The 17,909-nt window shown below is 35.4% G+C and overlaps 1 protein-coding gene and 1 long non-coding RNA gene across 4 annotated transcripts in view; one reads left to right on the forward strand and one right to left on the reverse strand.

The window, feature by feature from the left end:
• tanc1b (tetratricopeptide repeat, ankyrin repeat and coiled-coil containing 1b) overlaps positions 1 to 17,909 on the forward strand; it is a 160,189-nt gene that overhangs the window by 37,775 nt on the left and 104,505 nt on the right. For all 3 annotated transcript variants that reach the window (XM_026271137.1, XM_026271139.1, XM_026271138.1), the window contains exon 3: positions 14,962 to 15,162. In XM_026271137.1, coding sequence (XP_026126922.1) covers positions 14,962 to 15,162 — 201 coding nt within the window. The remainder of the gene's footprint in view (positions 1 to 14,961; positions 15,163 to 17,909) is intronic.
• On the reverse strand, positions 11 to 7,712 carry LOC113108235 (uncharacterized). Its single transcript, XR_003292759.1, has 3 exons — positions 7,037 to 7,712; positions 2,997 to 3,156; positions 11 to 727 (listed from the first exon to the last, which is right to left on the reverse strand). It is a non-coding gene; the product is annotated as an uncharacterized LOC113108235 (long non-coding RNA).

Genomic DNA, 17,909 nt, shown 5'->3' on the forward strand with positions numbered 1-17,909 from the left:
TTGACACCCTTCACAAGGAGGTTAAGACACAAACATTAATTGCCAAAGAAGCTGGCTGTTCACAGAGTGCTGTATCCAAGCATGTTACCAGAAAGTTGAGTGGAAGGAAAAAAAGTGTGGAAGAAAAAGCTGCACAACCAACAGAGAGAACCGCATCCTTATGAGGATTGTGACGCGAAATCGAAAGAATTTGAGTGAACTTCACAAGGAATGGACTGAGGCTGGGGTCAAGGCATCAAGAGCCACCACACACAGACGTGTCGAGGAATTTGCTGAACCACAGACAACGTCATAGGCGTCTTTCCTGGGCTAAATAGAAGAAAAACTGGACTGTTGCCTAGTGGTCCAAAGTCCTCTTTTCTGATGAGAGCGAGTTTTGTGTATCATTTGGAAACCAAGGTCCTAGAGTCTGGAGGAAGGGTGGAGAAGCTCATAGCCCAAGTTACTTGAAGTCCAGTGTTAAGTTTCCACAGTCTGTGATGATTTGTGGTGCAATGTCAACTGCTGATGTTGGTCCCTTGTGTTTTTTGAAAACCAAAGTCACTGCACCCATTTACCAAGAAATCTTGGAGCACTTCATGCTTCCTTATGCTGAGCAGATTTTTGAAGATGCTGATTTCATTTTCCAGCAGGATTTGGCACCTGCCCACACTGACAAAAGCACCAAAAGTTGCTGGTTGTTGGTCCATTACCGCCATGGTGGTAAAAATCTGCCACCGTCACAGCCCTAGTAAAAAAAATGTATGACCATTTTAGATTGTATTTCTGATAATTATTAAACAGGCATTCTTTTGCTACTGTGTCTGTATGACTTCTGTTTAAACGTCCTCATGTTGTGACAGATTCATGGTGTGTAAATGTTGGCAGTCCTGTAGTTCTATGTTCAGATGTTTTCGCCAGGCTTATGGCAGAGGGTTTTTGGAACTTTATAACATTATGCTTCAACGGGAAAATTTGATTCCTCAAGTCATGATCCTTTTAAATCTTATTACATTCTGTGAGATGAATTATTGCTGTTTTTCTGTCAGAGATTAATGCATCGGGGAAGAAAACTGGCAGGTAGCCGTCACACCCCGAGACAAAATCAACAGCAGCAGCACAGTGATAATGACAGGATTCACTACAACACATTAACATGCCACAGCATTCAATTTCCTTCACGTAATGTTCTCAGATCTCATTTCAAAACTCTTTTGTTTATGTAATACAGAACCGCATTGATGTCAGAGTCAAATAACAGGCCAATGATGTTGTCTTTACGTCATTCAGTCAAGCTTTCTTCAGTTCACTTAAAGGAATAGTTCACCCAAAAATGAAAGATATGTCATTAATGACTCACGCTCATGTCGTTCCAAACCCGTAACACCTCTGTCAATCTTCGGAACACAGTTTAAGATATTTTAGATTTAGTCCGAGAGCTTTCTGTCCCTCCATTGAAGCTGTGTGTACGGTCTACTGTCCATGTCCAGAAAGGTAAGAAAAACATTCTCAACGTAGTCTATGTGACATCAGAGGGTCAGTTAGAATTTTTTGAAGGATCGAAAAAACATTTTGGTCCAAAAATAGCAAAAACTACGACTTTATTCAGCATTGTCTTCTCTTCCGTGTCTGTTGTACGGCAGTTCAAAACAAAGCAATTTGTCATATCCGGTTTGCGAACGAATCATTCGATGTAACTGGATCTTTTTGAACCAGTTCACCAAATCGAACTGAATCGTTTGAAGTGGTTCGCATCTCCAATACGCATTAATCCACAAATGACTTGAGCTGTTAACTTTTTTAATGTGGCTGTGCCGGTTTATTGAATCAAACTGTCCGGAAGAACTACTAATGATCCGAAAACCGATGCAACAGGTTCTTGACTCGAGAACGAGTCAGTGTTTTGTTCATTATCTGGCTCTGCTCAGTGTTCATCTTCAGTTCTCTCTTCACAGCAGTTCAGTCAGTGTACTGTTAAGGGGGTCGCACACCGGACGAGAAGCGCAGCGCCGCGTCGCGTCGCGCCACGTCTTTAAAATTCGAACACATTATTCTCTATGTGAGTACACACACCGGCGGCGCCATTCGGCGTCTGTCCGCGGCGCCCAGCTACGACTCAGAACGCTGTTCAAATTTCTGCCGCGCCACAGAGCGCCATCCGCATAGTTTTATATTAAAAAACCCAGATGTTATAAACTGAAACTGAAATTAAAGTACAGCACACTTGTTTCATTCAAATAAAACATTACAAAGTGTTTGGTTACGTTTTCAGTAGCACAGTTGCCTAGACAACAGATACAACAAAACAATAACAGACTTATTATAATAACACAGATTCTTTTCATTAATTAACGTTAAAAACTCAGCTTTTATCAATTAAAATCATATATTTAAAATAAATAATATAAAATAATAGATGAAGTTAAAACTCTCCCATCTTGCTGCGAAATTGAGCTCACGCATTTAGAATGTGCGCGTCCAGTGTGCGATACCTCGAGTTGTCCTACATGTGGCGCGACGCGATGCGGCGCGTCTCGTCCGGTGTGCGACCGCCTTTAGAGTACATGAATTACTCCGGGATATTGGTTTGTTTGAACTCAGAGGGAGTGTCAGACACATTAAAAGAGTGAACAGCTAAAGTCATTTGTGGATTAATGCGTATTAGAGATGCGAACCATTTAAAACGATTCAGTTCGATTTGGTGAACTGGTTCAAAAAGATCCGGTATATATAAGAAGTATAATATAAATATATGTGTAATGAGTGTGTGATTAATCGTAAGTGTAAAAAGTCTAAACGATTGATAGCCCTAATATGGTAACTTAAAAATATATACTATATATAAATCATAAAATTGTATTGTTTTTATTAAAATTATATGTATACAATTTTAATTAAAGTGTTCATTTCAGTTAGAAATCTTTCTTTCTATTATGATTATGCTGTATTTTTTTGATGTCTGTCAGTCTCTTCATGTCTAAGTGTGATTCTTGGCCAGAATATGCTGTAAACTTCACCAGACTTTGTCGACAGTCAGCTGTCTGGCTTCACGTCCTAATCTCTGGCCTTTGGTTCCCAGCTAGCCAGTTGGCATCCAGATCTCTGACTGGTGGAGCACGTCTCGTTTCCCCTCTTTCTCCTCCAAGGTCCCGCAGGCGTCCATGACCTTGGAGATGCCTTTGAAACCCAAGAATAAAAGAAAAGGAGACAAAAAGAAGCTAAACAAATAAAGCCACCTCATATTTGGCAGGGAACAGGAGTGATGTCATTCCCTGATCAGGATTACACGGGAACGCTGTTGTTACAGACAATATATCACTTCAGCAGTGTGTTGAAATGACTCATGCATGTACATGCAGTATTTTCTGTGCCAATTTTTTAGGGAAAGCCCCAGATTAAAAACGTTGGACTTGAATATAAAATAATTGTGAATGGAATCAGTAAGAAAAGAATCGCTCCGTTCCCATGCACAGAAGTGCTTGTCATGAGTTTGTGTGTTTGTGCTCTTCGGTCTCACACGGCTGTGATTGTGTGTGTTGATGAATAGTCTGTGTAGCGTTCAGAGGCCAGGCTGAACTACTGACCCAGTGTCATTGTGCTTTTCCTAATGACAAAGAGTTGTGGGAGGTTAATATTTCCTCTGATTCACATTCACCGCCTGCGAACACTTATCCTGATGTTGATGTGGTGAGGGTAGTTTTACAATATTTTGTGGAATATAAGATAAGAAGCAATTCAGAACAATGCCTGCAATACACACTACCATTCAAAGTTACTGATATTTTTTTTTTTTTAAAGAAATTAATACTTTTGTTTAGCAAGGATGCATTAAATTGATCAAAAGTGACCGTAAAGATGTTTATGATGTGAAAAAAGATTTTATTTCAGAACTAGAATTGTATTTTTTGCAGAGTATGCTTATATAAACACAAGGGATTTGCATCAGTGAAAATTCCAGCGCACAGAATTTTTTTTTAAAGCAAATAAAACGTAACAAAAATAAATGTTAAAATAAATAATAAATACACAAAATATATATATATATATATAAAATATATAATATATATATATATATATATATATATATATATATATATATATATATATATATCGGAAAAAGAATAAAAATGCTACAGTTTCTGTATAACGTCTGTGTAAATTGTGAAAAATTAATGACGTGTAAGTGAATTAGAACTAAGTCTACTGGCAAGTATGCTTACACATACACAGAGGATCTGTCTCAGTACACAGAATAAATAAGACACATTAAAATGATTTTTTTTAATCAAATATATAATAAAAATAGAGAAATAATTAAGTAGATCAAATAAAATTAAAAATATAATGTGTCACTGAAGACTGGAGTAATAATGCTGAAAATTCAGCTTTGCATCCCAGGAATAAATTACATTTGACCATATATTCTCATAGAAAACCGCCATTTACAATTTTTATAATATATCACAATTAAATAAATGCAGCCTTGGTGTGCATAAAAGTCAAAAATCCCTAAACTTTTAGTGTATGAATGCATGGCTCAGGTCTTTTGAAAGGCTTCTCATTGCAGCATTTGCTTGTTTACTGATGGATTATATGGTGTGAGGTGAGCCGCATTTGTTTTCATTTACCTCCACTTAAAGCATCTGAACTGTCTTCCTGATGTCCAGTCATGCAGTTGACCCACACTGATCTGCGCTCCACGCTCTGCTTAATGATCTGTGTTAATGCTCCTGATCCTTCTACAGAAACCGCCTCAGAGCTCCTGGCTCCTCAGAGCATCTCTGCCGAAAATTAATTTCCCAATGCAGAAAAAAATAGGATTTTACTTCCAGAGCCTAACTGTTGTCAAAACTGCGGTAGTCTCAGTTCTTACTGTCACTCCTCATGGTTTAAGTGGCTTATTGTGAGTGAATCCTTTAAATATATTCTTAAAAGCAGAATTAAGATAATGTTAAACAAGACTAATAACTAGCTTTTCATCTTTTAAAGTCTGTCATCATTTGCTCACCCTTGTGTCATTCCAAACCTGCAGGACTTTCTTTCTTCCATTGAACATAAAACTACTGTCCTTTGAAGCTGCAGTGTGGTGTTCATGAATGAATCGAGCATTAGAGTTGACTCTTTTGAATGAATCATTTGATCCAGTTCACAGAATAAGAACATTCATCAGAACTTCTCCTTTTGTTCCACGGAGATGAGAATCACATGGGTTTGGAATGACTTGAAAGTGAGAGAATGATGAATCCTTAAGATGTAGATATCTGCAAAACATCTTTTTAAGATGCACAGGAGATTTACAACAGATTTACAGGAGACGTGTAGGGATGTTGTCCTTAGACATCATCAGTAAACTGAGGTCATGTTTTGTAGTGGAAGGATTTTCATCGAAGCCCTGAGACTCTTAAATGTGACAGACCACATTCAGCCTCGCTGATAGCTTGAGGTTTTACCTCCTTGAGTTCCTGAAGCGTCTGCCAAATCCTCAAAGAGCAGAGAATTTACAGACTTATTCTGTGTTTTCTGTGCTGATTTGAGGTTAAATGGGATTCCATCCACATGCATGCTTATGTATATAAGTACACACACACACACACACACACACACACACACACACATACACACACATACACATAAATATAAAAAAAAAAAAAAAATGTTTGTTTGTAATTATTAAATAGGAAATCGGTTAAATAGAAATCTGTGTGATATCTATTATTATTATTGTTATCCATGATAATTGCATTTTTAAGCTTGAGAACCACATTTTCCCCTACTTTTTATGCAGGTTTGGAATGTTTTATTGACAAATAATTAGTAATTTTGCACTGTTTTGGAGATGTCCGTCCTTTCCTCTTTAGGTAGAGTGGAGTTGTACTTGTAAGAAACAGCTGCCTGCATTTGTAGCCAAGATGACCACAGAGTGGACTGATAGGTTTTAAATATGCCTGAATTGTTATTTAAACGTATAGCTTCAAAAGAGAATAACTGAATTATATATTTTAAAAGTAGCAAGATACTGGAAATGGTGCTCTATTTACAGAACTGAGTTACTCTGAACTCTGGTTCGGTTACCAAGAGTTGTACATTCTTTCTCATATAAAACATGAGGGTAAGTCTCCGCTCTGCACTGAGATTCTCTTCCCATCCCAGCTGAAATTGAGCGTTTATGTAGAGAACTGGAACATGTCATGCCCCTTCGTCTCTGAGCCCCTGGGGCTTCTGGGAAAGAGGCTCCAGACTGTTCTGCCAGTGCTGAGCTGCTCTGACTTCAGATGTCTGTCTGCTTGTGAAATCTCATCGCATTAACTGTCTAATATGTTCCCATAGAGGATGTTTCAGTGACGTGCTCGTGGCTTTCCTGTCTCTTGTGTATTACAGCTATTTTCTGCTGGGGGAACTTAGCTGTCCTGTTCTTAGTATGTGTGCACTTCAGATATGATGTCTTCATCTAATAATTGATTGATTAGATATTATTTGAATGATTTCTGAGTTTGAGTTGTGAAATGTAGGTGTATATATATATATATATATATATATATATATATATATATATATATATATATATATATATATATATATATATATATATATATAGTTTACATTTATACATTAAGCAGACGCTTTTATCCGAAGCGACTTACAAATGAGGACAATAGAGCAAGCTAGTGTTAGAGGTCATACACGCACACACACATAATTGCATACTAAATGAAAAGAAAATAGTATACAAAAAGATTAGAATTAGACTGGTGAGTCCTAAAGTTAGAGGGTTGTGTTCGAGATGTGTTTTAAGGCGATTCTTGAAGATGCTAAGGACTCAGCTGCTCAGATTGAGTTAGTTGAAAGCATAAGGAAACATCAGCCTAGAGTGTGTTTGTGAATGGATGTGACTGTTGTGTCTGTTGTTGTGGTGTTTGTGACAGAAGCATCAGCTGTCTGGATGGATCTCTATAGAGTGTGTGTGTGTGTGTGTGTGTGTGCGTGCGTGTGTGTGTGTGTGTGTGTGTGGTTCTATTGTGAGTTAAGTCTGATAACATGCTGTGTGACCCAGACTCACATCATATCGATACAGCACTCTTTCACTTCCACTTTCTTTCTTTGCATCTTCTTCCTCTCTTCCTCTTCCTCATTTTCCAATTTTCCTTCTTGTTCTCTTCTTCTGGTTCAATTCCTCAATTCCTTTTTCTTTCCTTTTTCTCTATTTCTGTCTGCTCTTCATCTTTCTGCTTCTTTCTCCTCTTCTTTATCTCTTTTATTCTTTCCCCCTCACTTTCTTCATCTTCCACCATCTTAATATATATCTTCTTTCACTCCATTTTTCCACTTTCTTTTCCACTTTTTCATTATTTTTTTCTGTTTTCCCTTTACTCTTCATTTTGCTCTTGATTCATCTTCTTTCTCCTCTCTGTCTCTCGTCTTCCTTTCATCTGTCTTTTCCTCCTCTTCTTCTTTCTTCTTTCTCCTTACTCCTTTTCTTCTTTTTTCTTCCTCTTTCTCTTTCTGCCTCTTGCTTCTTTCCTTTTTATACTTTTTCCTCATAATAATCTAATTATATTCCATTTCTCTTTCCTCTACCTCTATTTTCCTCTTTTGTAACTTCGTTTTTCCATTACTTTTGATACGTGCCCCTGCTCTCTTTTCTTTTCTTCTTTCTTTTATCTCTCAGCTCTTTCCTCTGTCCTTGTCATCCACTTGTGTTGCGTCACCCACTCTCTCTCTCTCTCTCTCTCTCTCTCTCTGTCATTGCTGTTGTTAGTATCTCCAGGGTTTCAGACGCTCATTCAATTTCTCAGTCAGTCACCTTTGTAGATTTAACAAAGAGAATCTGCATGAATTATTGCCAGATTATCTGGCTGATCTCTCTCACACACACACACACACACACACACACACACTCTCATATTTTCACACATGCCCTGTACACAGTGAGCAGAGCCCATGATCACAAAAGAATGCATTAATTGAAGTGAATGTGAGCTCTCCACAGGTCAGTGATGAAACTCAAACTCAGGCTGTGACTCAGGATCTTCTCCACAGGCGCTTTACTGTATGTGTGACAAGCCGAGCACCAGAGTGAATACTAAACGGCTCTTTCTGTCTGAATAGAGCTCATGCCTCTCAAGGTTACGTCCCTTTCTTCAGTCTGTGTGTGTGTGTGTGTGTGTGTGTGTGTGTGTGTGTGTGTGAGGGGAGGTGAAGCAGGGGCTGGTGGGCTTTTATTCTTCAGCGTTTAGAAGCTTTAACAATGACGACTTGCATTCCTGAGGCCAGATTTATTTAACTAGCAGACTCACAGAAGCCTTAGATACACCCTCACATCTGATCTGAAGATATTCACCTCAGAATACTTCAGGAGAACACACTAGGGCTGGCAAATATAGAAATATAATAGAAATAATATATTAAATTAAATAATCAATATTATAAATAATAATAAAAAATATATATAAAATATAATAAAAATAAATATTGATATTTTCCAGTCTTTTCATTGTATTTATAATATGAAGTATGTATGATTTTGCACTGAAATGGTATAATTTTATCCATCCATTCAACCAATCCATCTTTTTCTATTTATTTTAGAATTACATTTTTAAGTAGTCAGATAGATGAAATATTTAATGTAAAAATCTAGCTTAAAAAGGTTTGTTTTTTTCACTGTTTTACACTTAATGAACACGTAACAATTTGTTAAAATGGTTTTGCTCTAAAACGGCTTACATTTTTTCATTTATTTATTCATTTTAGCTATGATCATTTATTTGTCTGTCTTTATTATTTGTTTTATGTATTTTTTATTGTATTTTTAAGCAAACATCATTGTAGTCAGGCAGACTCAAATAGTGTAAGAAGTCAGATGCTGTAAAAATACAGTAAATATAGTATTTATTTTTTTACTGTTTTTCTCTGAATTAATAATATTTACTGGCATATGATTTTGCTCAAAATTTGATTCTTATTTATTTATCTATCCATGATCTATTTAATTATCTGTAAATTTATTATGTATTTATTTTTATTGACATTTTAATCAAACAGCCATTGTAGTCAGGAAGAACCAAAATATTTAATGTAAGAAGAAAAATACAGTAAAAATCTTTTTTTGCCCCTTTTTTTGCACTTTTTTTTAACTGAATAAAAATGTGGAAGAGTGGTATTTAATCACTTTTACATTTATATGCACCAGTATAAGATGTGTTGTGGTGGAGGTTTCACTATAAATAAAATTGCAACCTCTCCCTTGTGCATTACGTTTATTAAACCTCAGTCCTGGTCTAATCGGAGTCTTTATAAATATAATCAGACTATTATAATTAGAAGTCTCAGTCTATACTGGCTAGGAAAGTCTAGAGAGGTTATAATCAGCTGTCCGTTCACCAGTATAATTAGTTAGGCCTGGTTTCATGGGTTCGAGTGCAGCTAAAATTGCCGGTCTGCTGCGTGTGGTTTGCTTTGGATCCAAAGAGCAAATTAGGTTTGGTTAGTTTACTTTAGTGTCTCTCAAACTGCCTTTCTCTCTACTTTTCTGTCTCTTCGCTTCAGTCTGTCTTCCCTTTAGTTTCTCGAAGGCCGTCTGTGGTCGATCTGTCATGATTCAGCCTGTCTCAGGCACTTTTCCAAAATCTAGTGTGCTGCCTACATAGACAGCGTTTTAGGCACCCAAAGGAAATCAGTGTAGTTATGCTTACTTTAAGGCATCTTCTTTTAGCTGAATTCAAATGTAGCATGTATGTTCATCTAGGCTTTGTTGTAACACTCAATCTCAATTGCTTTATACTCCTCTGTGGACTCTTTTTCTTGTGGCGTCCCTTGTTTTCCAGCCTGTGGTTGTAGGAAATGACAGAGCAGTCCTGATATCCATCTAGCATGACATGAAGAGTACATCCTTCTGTCTGAAAGATGCAGTCTCAGTGTTGTGGTCTGTTGCTAGAGAGAATGACTCACAGAAGACTCCTCAAATGTCAGGCTTGACTTCAGCATTGTTTTGTCTCAATGAAAGAGGCTTGAAAGTCATTTGTCTGTGTTTTTGAGAGCTGCTTGATTCCAGCTATCACTCAAAACACTGTTATTTTTGACAAGTGTAGTTTGATCAATACAGCTCTGCAATCATGCTAAAATACGACCCTTCACCTGCTTCTCATAATGCCTGTTTTGCTCTTATCCAACTCAAAGTGGTAAAAGTGGTTTAAAGCTGTGCCACGGAATAAAAAAGATCATAACGACATTCTATCTCAAAATTCTGAATATTTTTCTTAGAATTTAAAGAATTTTGAAAAATAAACGATGAATTCTGACTTTTTCTTAGAATTCCAAGTTTACATCTTGCATTTATGGCTTTTTTTCTCTGAATTCTGAGTCTGCATCATTTGTGAGTTACTTTTTTATTCTTATATTTATTCTATGGCAGAAATAGACGTCTGTAGTTTTTACTTCAAGCTGTAAAGGAAGATGTTGGTCTTTATTGTCTCAAGGAAGGAAAGAGTGGCCATATAATTGATAGTTTTTGCAAATGATTCGTGACACAAGTCTCTCTTTGCCAAGCCACAGAGGATTGCCATCATGAAGGATTTACAGCTCTTTGGCTAATATGGTGTGAATTATAGCATAAGAGGTTTTGGCCAATAACATGAACTCAGGGATGATTTCACTCTTGCACTGGTTTCATGGTGATTTCATGGTGATTGAGTGACTTTGCACATTCAGTATTCACACAAACCTCAAGCTGCATGAGTCTGACTGGAAACGGTTGTGTGAAGAAATCACTGCTTAGTTTTCCAGGTTAGTATGGCATCATATCACTAAAGGTCAACAGAGTCATTTTAGGCTGCAAGTAAATTTGATATGGCAGTACTATAAGCCCTATATCCTTCTTTTGTTTTGAGTTATGTTTCTGGTAACAGCTTCAAAGCAGCACTGAGCTCACAAACGCTGCTTTATCAAGTAGTGTTGTCAAAAGACCCGGTACTTCGGTACCAAGTCGGTACTAAAAAAATTTAAATGTGACGGTACCAGGTTTCTTTAAGTACCGGTAGTACCGAGGTCCCGTTCAAACCCGGTTCAGCGCTATGATCTCCGCAAAGGAATCTCAAAATCCAGTCATGAAAATGAAACTTACATTTTAATATGGACATTCATGAAATTTGTCAAAGTTAGCATAAATTAATCAAATCAAATCTCCATATGGACCAGTATCTGTAAATGTTAATCCGTGTTCTGGGCGTCTCTGTGTGAATGAATGAATGGCAGAGACGTTGGGGTTTGTTTACTAAATAGACTGAAGCGCATGACGCTTGCATTAATTTCAGCATCTGAGCTTCAGAGTTCTCTCTCCATCAAGCGATCTGAACTTTTCAGTTCATGTAAATGGATGCACAGCACACCTGTATTTGATGCTCTGTAAACTCTGTGTGAAGGCGCACGACTCACCGTCGCTTTACTGATAGCGCTGTTTCTCACACATGCAAAGAGAGAGAGAGCGAGAGTCTTACCACGCTTAAACAACACGCTATATGTAAACTATTCTTTGTTGTCTTCTCCTGTCAAAATAATGGAGTTCATTTAGAATTATTCATATTCATTTTCAAACAAGCAGAAGACATACCGGTTTCTCCGGGAGTGGGCGGAGCTAATGCGCAAATGGCAATTTCATTGGCTGGCGCTGATTTAGTACCGTCCCTGTTTTGATTTCAGCAAATCAGTTTGACCGAACGCAGACAACGTGATTAATATTCATGAACCCAGCAGCTCATCAATTCATAGTGCATTGTATATACATTAGTATGATAGTAGAATTAGTAGTAGTATTATCTTTTAATAATAATTAATTTGATCCATTACTATTTTTTTACAGAAACCCTCAATGACCAAAAATATCTTAAGCATCACCACCAGTCCTAAGTTCAGTTAAAATGACAAATATGCATTAATTAAAGTTAATTTTTACATAAGGGCATTGTGCTAGAAATATTACTATTATTTAGTAAAATGTACGTGACACTGCTACTGTTGAAAAAATTAAAAAACTTTATTTTTTAAAGAAATAAGTCACAATATTTCTTCCATGTTTTAATTTTAATAGCAAAACCCCTTTATTTACCAAAAATAAAATGTGTTTAAATTTCATAAATTAAAAGACAAATTAAATTTGGGTAAAAATTGTTTACTGTTTTTCATAATTATGTAACTTTTACAAAAACACAATTGTAAAATCAGTATAAAGAATGGCATTGGTTTTATTTTTAGTGCTAAAAAGTTTTTTTTTTTTTTTTTAATTAGCATGAAGCAATTCAATGAAGTCAAAGCCTTTTGGAAAATCTATTTGTGGTGGTGAGTTTTGATATTGTGGCAGGTGCCACAAATAAATCAATATCTTACAAATTGCAATAAAAATAATTTCTTTACATTTTTCCATAAAGCCAGTTGAGAACACTCCTGTTCCATTATTTTAGTTTTTCCGCCACATCTGTATTTTTATTGTATCTGCTATTTCAGATAAACACAAATAGTTAATCCAATCCTGCTATATCCTACTGAGGACTCTCTAATTTTATTTCTTAAATTTTTTTAAAACCATTTTTGTCCCTCATTATTTTTTTCCTCCTTATTCCTATATTTTAAATGCTTTTAAATGTTTTTCATTTGTTGTAGAGTAAGTAATGGCAGCTTTGGCACCACTATTTTAACTTTTTCGACTACAGATTAAGATTGGATAATAATTTTTAAATAATATCTTTTTAGATAACCACATGCTGACAACCACAACAGTCTAGCATTACTGATTGCACTCTGATTTTATTTCTTAAATTTCCCCTATCTTATTTCTTTTGTCATATTCCTTTTTTGTATAACAAATATTTATATTTTTATTTTAATTTTTTACATACATTTTAGGATTTTTTTTTTTATGCAGAATACATTCAGGTACCATTGAGTTTGACTTGTACAATATAAATAATTCTTTGCAACACTGACCCAATATTGAACTTAACTGAATCAACAATGAACTGAATTGAGCTGAATAATGAAAATATGATCTACTATAGAGATGTATTGCAGTTGAAACATTAACACTGTCTTTTTCCTTTTTATTACTGTGCAGCTGATTTGACTTGCTCTATATTCTATAAAACACTATAGAAACATGAAAACGTGACCTTGCCTAAACTCACTGCTGAAAGGCACTGTGTTGAGAGATTTTGCATGTCGGTCAGATGATCTCTTCCTGTCCAAGTGGGTGTTTTTGGCTAGAATAAACTGCAGCTTACACTTTTCTGTAGCTGTGAGCTCATCGGTCAGCTTTCTCGTCAGAGGTTGCTCTGACCAGACACTCGTGACCCCAGTGGGTGTTGAAAGAGAGCGGAGGTGTGACTAGGGCACGCCGACTTCCTGTTTTCTTCCATTTCTCACTATTTCGTTGCCTTTTCAAACACTAGACGTCTTTGTTTTGCTCTTCATCAGTGGGAGAGAGTGAGTGGGAGAAGAGACACTGTTCACAATAATCTACTGTCATACTGTGTGTTTCTACAGTAAATAGAATAGGTATGTGCACTTAATGCATTGAATGTCCAGATAAATAAAATGCACAGTATGCAATAAAGCGCACTGTGTGAGATACTGTATCCCATAATGCATTGCACTTAACTTGACAGTCTGTCTCATTCCATCAACTGGAAATGAACATTGTGATTTAAACCTCTCTATTTTGATGTGTATTTTAATCTCGCTGCTGATTAAGACATTTTCAAAATTGGATTCAAATGTAATACAATTAATTAATAAAATTAATAAAATGTAAAATAATTTAATCTATTTTCTAATTAATTAAAATAATATTTTAATAAGTAAAAAATAAAATAAAACGTATATTTTATTAGATAACTGCATGCTGGTCAGGGTTATTTTAGTATCATTGAGATAACTATTATATTTGTAATAAATATTTTAAACTAATTTTTATATAATCGGTTTTCTTTTTAGTTTACATTTTATTAAAATTAAGTTTTAGTTACTGTTGTTATTTTATTAATATTTATTAAATTTTTAGTTGTTGGTTATTTTCGTGCATCAAGTTAAATTGTATGAATTTAATATATGAATTGTATTTTAATAATGTTATTGTTTTGTTATTTTTATTGTTATTTTATTTAAATGTCTATATCGTTTTTATTAATTTTTTTTTCGTTTTTAGTTGTAGTCATTTTAGTACGTATGTCAATTTAAAGTAAATGATTAGAATTTTATTTAATTTCATGTATATATTTTATTTTACACCAAGTAACAAAGTTATAGTTAACTATTATAACTCAGAGGCTGATGAGGTCATGTGACCGAAATTGTTGCAAACTACTGTTTGAAATGTTAGTTACTGCATAATCCATTTTTAAATAGTGTATAAAAGTATTTCAATGTGTATTTTTGTAAACAGTAGTAGGCAGTATTCAGTAAACACTGCACAGTATTCCATTCAAATATTAAATAGCAAATAGATGAGTTTTCCCAGAAGCCTCTAGTTATTTCCCCTTAAGTGGCACAAAACCATCAGGTTTAACAGCAGTTCTTTAAACATTAAAAGCAAGAAAATAATAATAAAAAACAGTAAAGCATTGAATAGCATGCAATACAAATCTATCTGAGACCCATTGTTCTGTATTATTATTGAGCTCTGCTAGTTAGTTTTCATTCTCTTAATGGCGTTTACGGTTTACAGTAAAAACCTTTTGTGGATTTTGCCACATTTGTAATCTAAACTCAACTATTTGTTTTTATTAAGATGACTGAATCAGTCTTTAGGAGAGTGTCAGTCAACTAAACGTGCCTGTCAGTTTCACAGGGGATGTTAACTTGATTATTTCAGATGTTTATCAATCTGTTAACAGTGTCTTCTGCTCTGTGAAGAAGCTGGGCAATATTTAGAGGATGTGCAATATCAATATGTGAAACAGGACATTAAAACAGGTCTTGTTGTTTGTGTGTTATCAGGAGAGCCGTACCTGCTCAGTGCCCAGCGCAGGTGTCCCAGCGGTGAGATGCAGGATCCTGTGGGTGTCCGTCCGTTCCCGCCCGCAGATGAAGGCCTCAGACTCAGCCTGGCTAAAGGGGTCTCCATGTCCCTCCCATCATCCCCTCTCCTGCCCCGGCAGACGTACATGATGGCAGCTCGCCCGAGCAAGAAGTCTCCAGGTGGGATGTTTATCATTTTATCCATTTAAAAGCATTGAGATGTCCGGACATCAGCAGTTTTTTGGCTGAGCGATGGCCTGCACTGGTTTGGCAACAGCTGCTGTTGTGTAATTCAGTTTGGTTTTGCTAGCGCTGCTGGAATTACAGACTTGAACACAAGTTTCTGAGTGAATCTCACAAGAACATGTCCAGGTCACCCTGAAATGAAAAGAAAGAAATAAAGGTTATATGTGTATCTTAGGACTGTTTTTGATCACATGGACCCTTATGAATAATGCATTATAAAGGTATTCATAATAAATGTTGTTATGCATTATATATTTTATAAATAATTATAAAATGCATACATGTGCAGATTCCTTGTTACACCTGGAATTGTTGTTTTGTCGTGTTTTAGTTTGTTATATTTTACTGTGTAATAATAAATAGATAAGCATTATAATATATTTTAGCTGTTGTTGCAATTATTAATGAGATCAGTTTTTTATAAGGTGAATCTAGTATTATAATTTTTTTTGCATTATGAAATTATTTTCTCCCGAATTCAGGTTTTTCTTTTTAGCTTTTATGTAATGAACAATATTCTCCATGTTATTCAATTCTTGTTACTGCAATACAGTAATTTTATTACAATTATTATTTTTTAAATCGGCATAAAGACAGTATATAAATAGATGTATTCAGACCTATTTATTATATTAGATTAGCTTTATATATTATAGGTTTTTTTTTTTGTATCACAGTAATGAATTTTTTTTATACATATCTATGATAATGAAAATTGGTGGGAAAATGTGCTTGATTGTGATAAAAAATAACAATCTTGAAGGAATTTGAGTTCATATTGAGGTACTAAGGTTGCAGACTTTTGTATTCTTCTGTTTCTGCATTTTCAATAGTTCATCCAGCTTTATTACTGTGCCTTCTTGTTCATTTTAGTTTTGACTTTTTATTTTTTTTGTATTTAATGTTGAAGTTCATTTGTATGTTGTTTGAGTTAAAGTGTGTGTATACAAACACGTGTGTGTGTGTTAACACAGTCTGAGGTGTTAAGGACAAGGCTATGAGCAGCTGAGATCCTCAAGGGTTTGCTGCTCGTCTCTGGTTTTGTCTTTGGAGGATTGAAATCCTTTCACTGGTCACTTTGGCCTCTCGCTCACATCTGCTCCTCATGTGTGTGGATTCAGCAGCTCTCTTTGAAAAGGAGATCGAGGCTTTGAAGGCACCGGAAGCAGGCGACACGCTCGAATGAATTAACCCTTTGCACATTATTAGTCTGACAATTAAAGAAAGATAAATGTCCAAATGAGATCCCCCCTGGAGTACCAGATCCTCAGGGAGGGATTTATTACAGACTGAGGGTTTGTTTTGACATCCACAAATCTCAAAAATTTTGGTTGGGACAGTTGCATGTAGTTTTAAATGAGCTAAAGCAAAAATCATATTCAATAATTTTACTTTGTATTACAGATTTGCAAAAAATGTTTTATTTTTTATTAAGCAGGGATCCATTAAATGATTTAAGCATAAGTAAAGACGTTCATAACGTGACACAAGATTTCTATTTCGAATAAATGCTGTTCTTTTGAACTTTCTATTCATCAGAGAATCAAGTTTCCAAAACATATTGGCCAGCATAACTGTTTTCGACATGGATGATAATCAAAAATGTTTCTAGAGCAGTAAATCAGTATATTAGGATGATTTCTGAAGGATCATGTGACACTGAAGACTGGAGGAATGATGCTGAAAATACAGTTTGGTCAAATAAATAAATAATATTGAATAATATATTCACACAGAAAACTGATATTTTATATTGTAATGTCACTTTTTATTGTGTTTTTGTCAAAGTAATGCAGCCTTGGTGAGCAGAGACTTATTTTAATAATGTAAAAAAAAGTAAAGTATACTAACCCCAAACTTCTTAATGTGGCATATTTTCACCAATATAACGATACATATACATAAACAGAGAAAATATTTTCTTACAAATAAAAAGGCTATGCTGAATGTTTTTGAGTGATGGAATTTAAATAGATGAAAAATGCTCAGATAATAATTGATTCTTTCAAGTTAGCTGAATTCTTTTCACAAAAATGAACTGAACATTTTTGTCATTCTAACCCATAATATTTCCACGAATAGCCTTCGATGCTGACATGGCAATAAAATAAATATCTCCTACTCCTAACCCATAATAATCCTCTCAAATCACGTTAGTCATGCATGACTTATACTGTATCTCCTATTATAACGTCAGTGTTTATATCATGTAAACTGTTTATCTGTTCAACCACAGGACTTTCTGGGAAAATCCTCACAGGGAGGAATTAAAAAATAACCAAAATGAGGTTCTTGATGAACCTTATACTCCGACACCCCTGTGTTTAGATTGTGGAAGTAATAACATGATGGATAATGTGCAAGTTATTGTCTAAAACCCTGGATGATAATGACCGAATGGGAATCTTTGGGAATGGTTTTTGTAATTAAGAGCATCAAAGGCCGGCTGATGAGTTTCATGTGGACAGTGTGTGGTCACTGCAGACCACAGAGAAAAAAGATATGAGCTCATCGCAAAAAGCACAGGTACTTGTATGAAGTTAGCTATTCTAGGCAAACTAGTGTGTAGGGGGTCTATGTGTGTTTGCACGCGTGAGTGTGTGTGTGTATTTATGGGAGAGGATGTTCAGATCTATCTTTTTATGACTATTTTTCTCATGTTAGAATAATAGTAATGTGAA

This window comes from Carassius auratus, chromosome 9, assembly GCF_003368295.1.
Source record: "Carassius auratus strain Wakin chromosome 9, ASM336829v1, whole genome shotgun sequence".
NCBI classification, from domain to species: domain Eukaryota; kingdom Metazoa; phylum Chordata; class Actinopteri; order Cypriniformes; family Cyprinidae; genus Carassius; species Carassius auratus.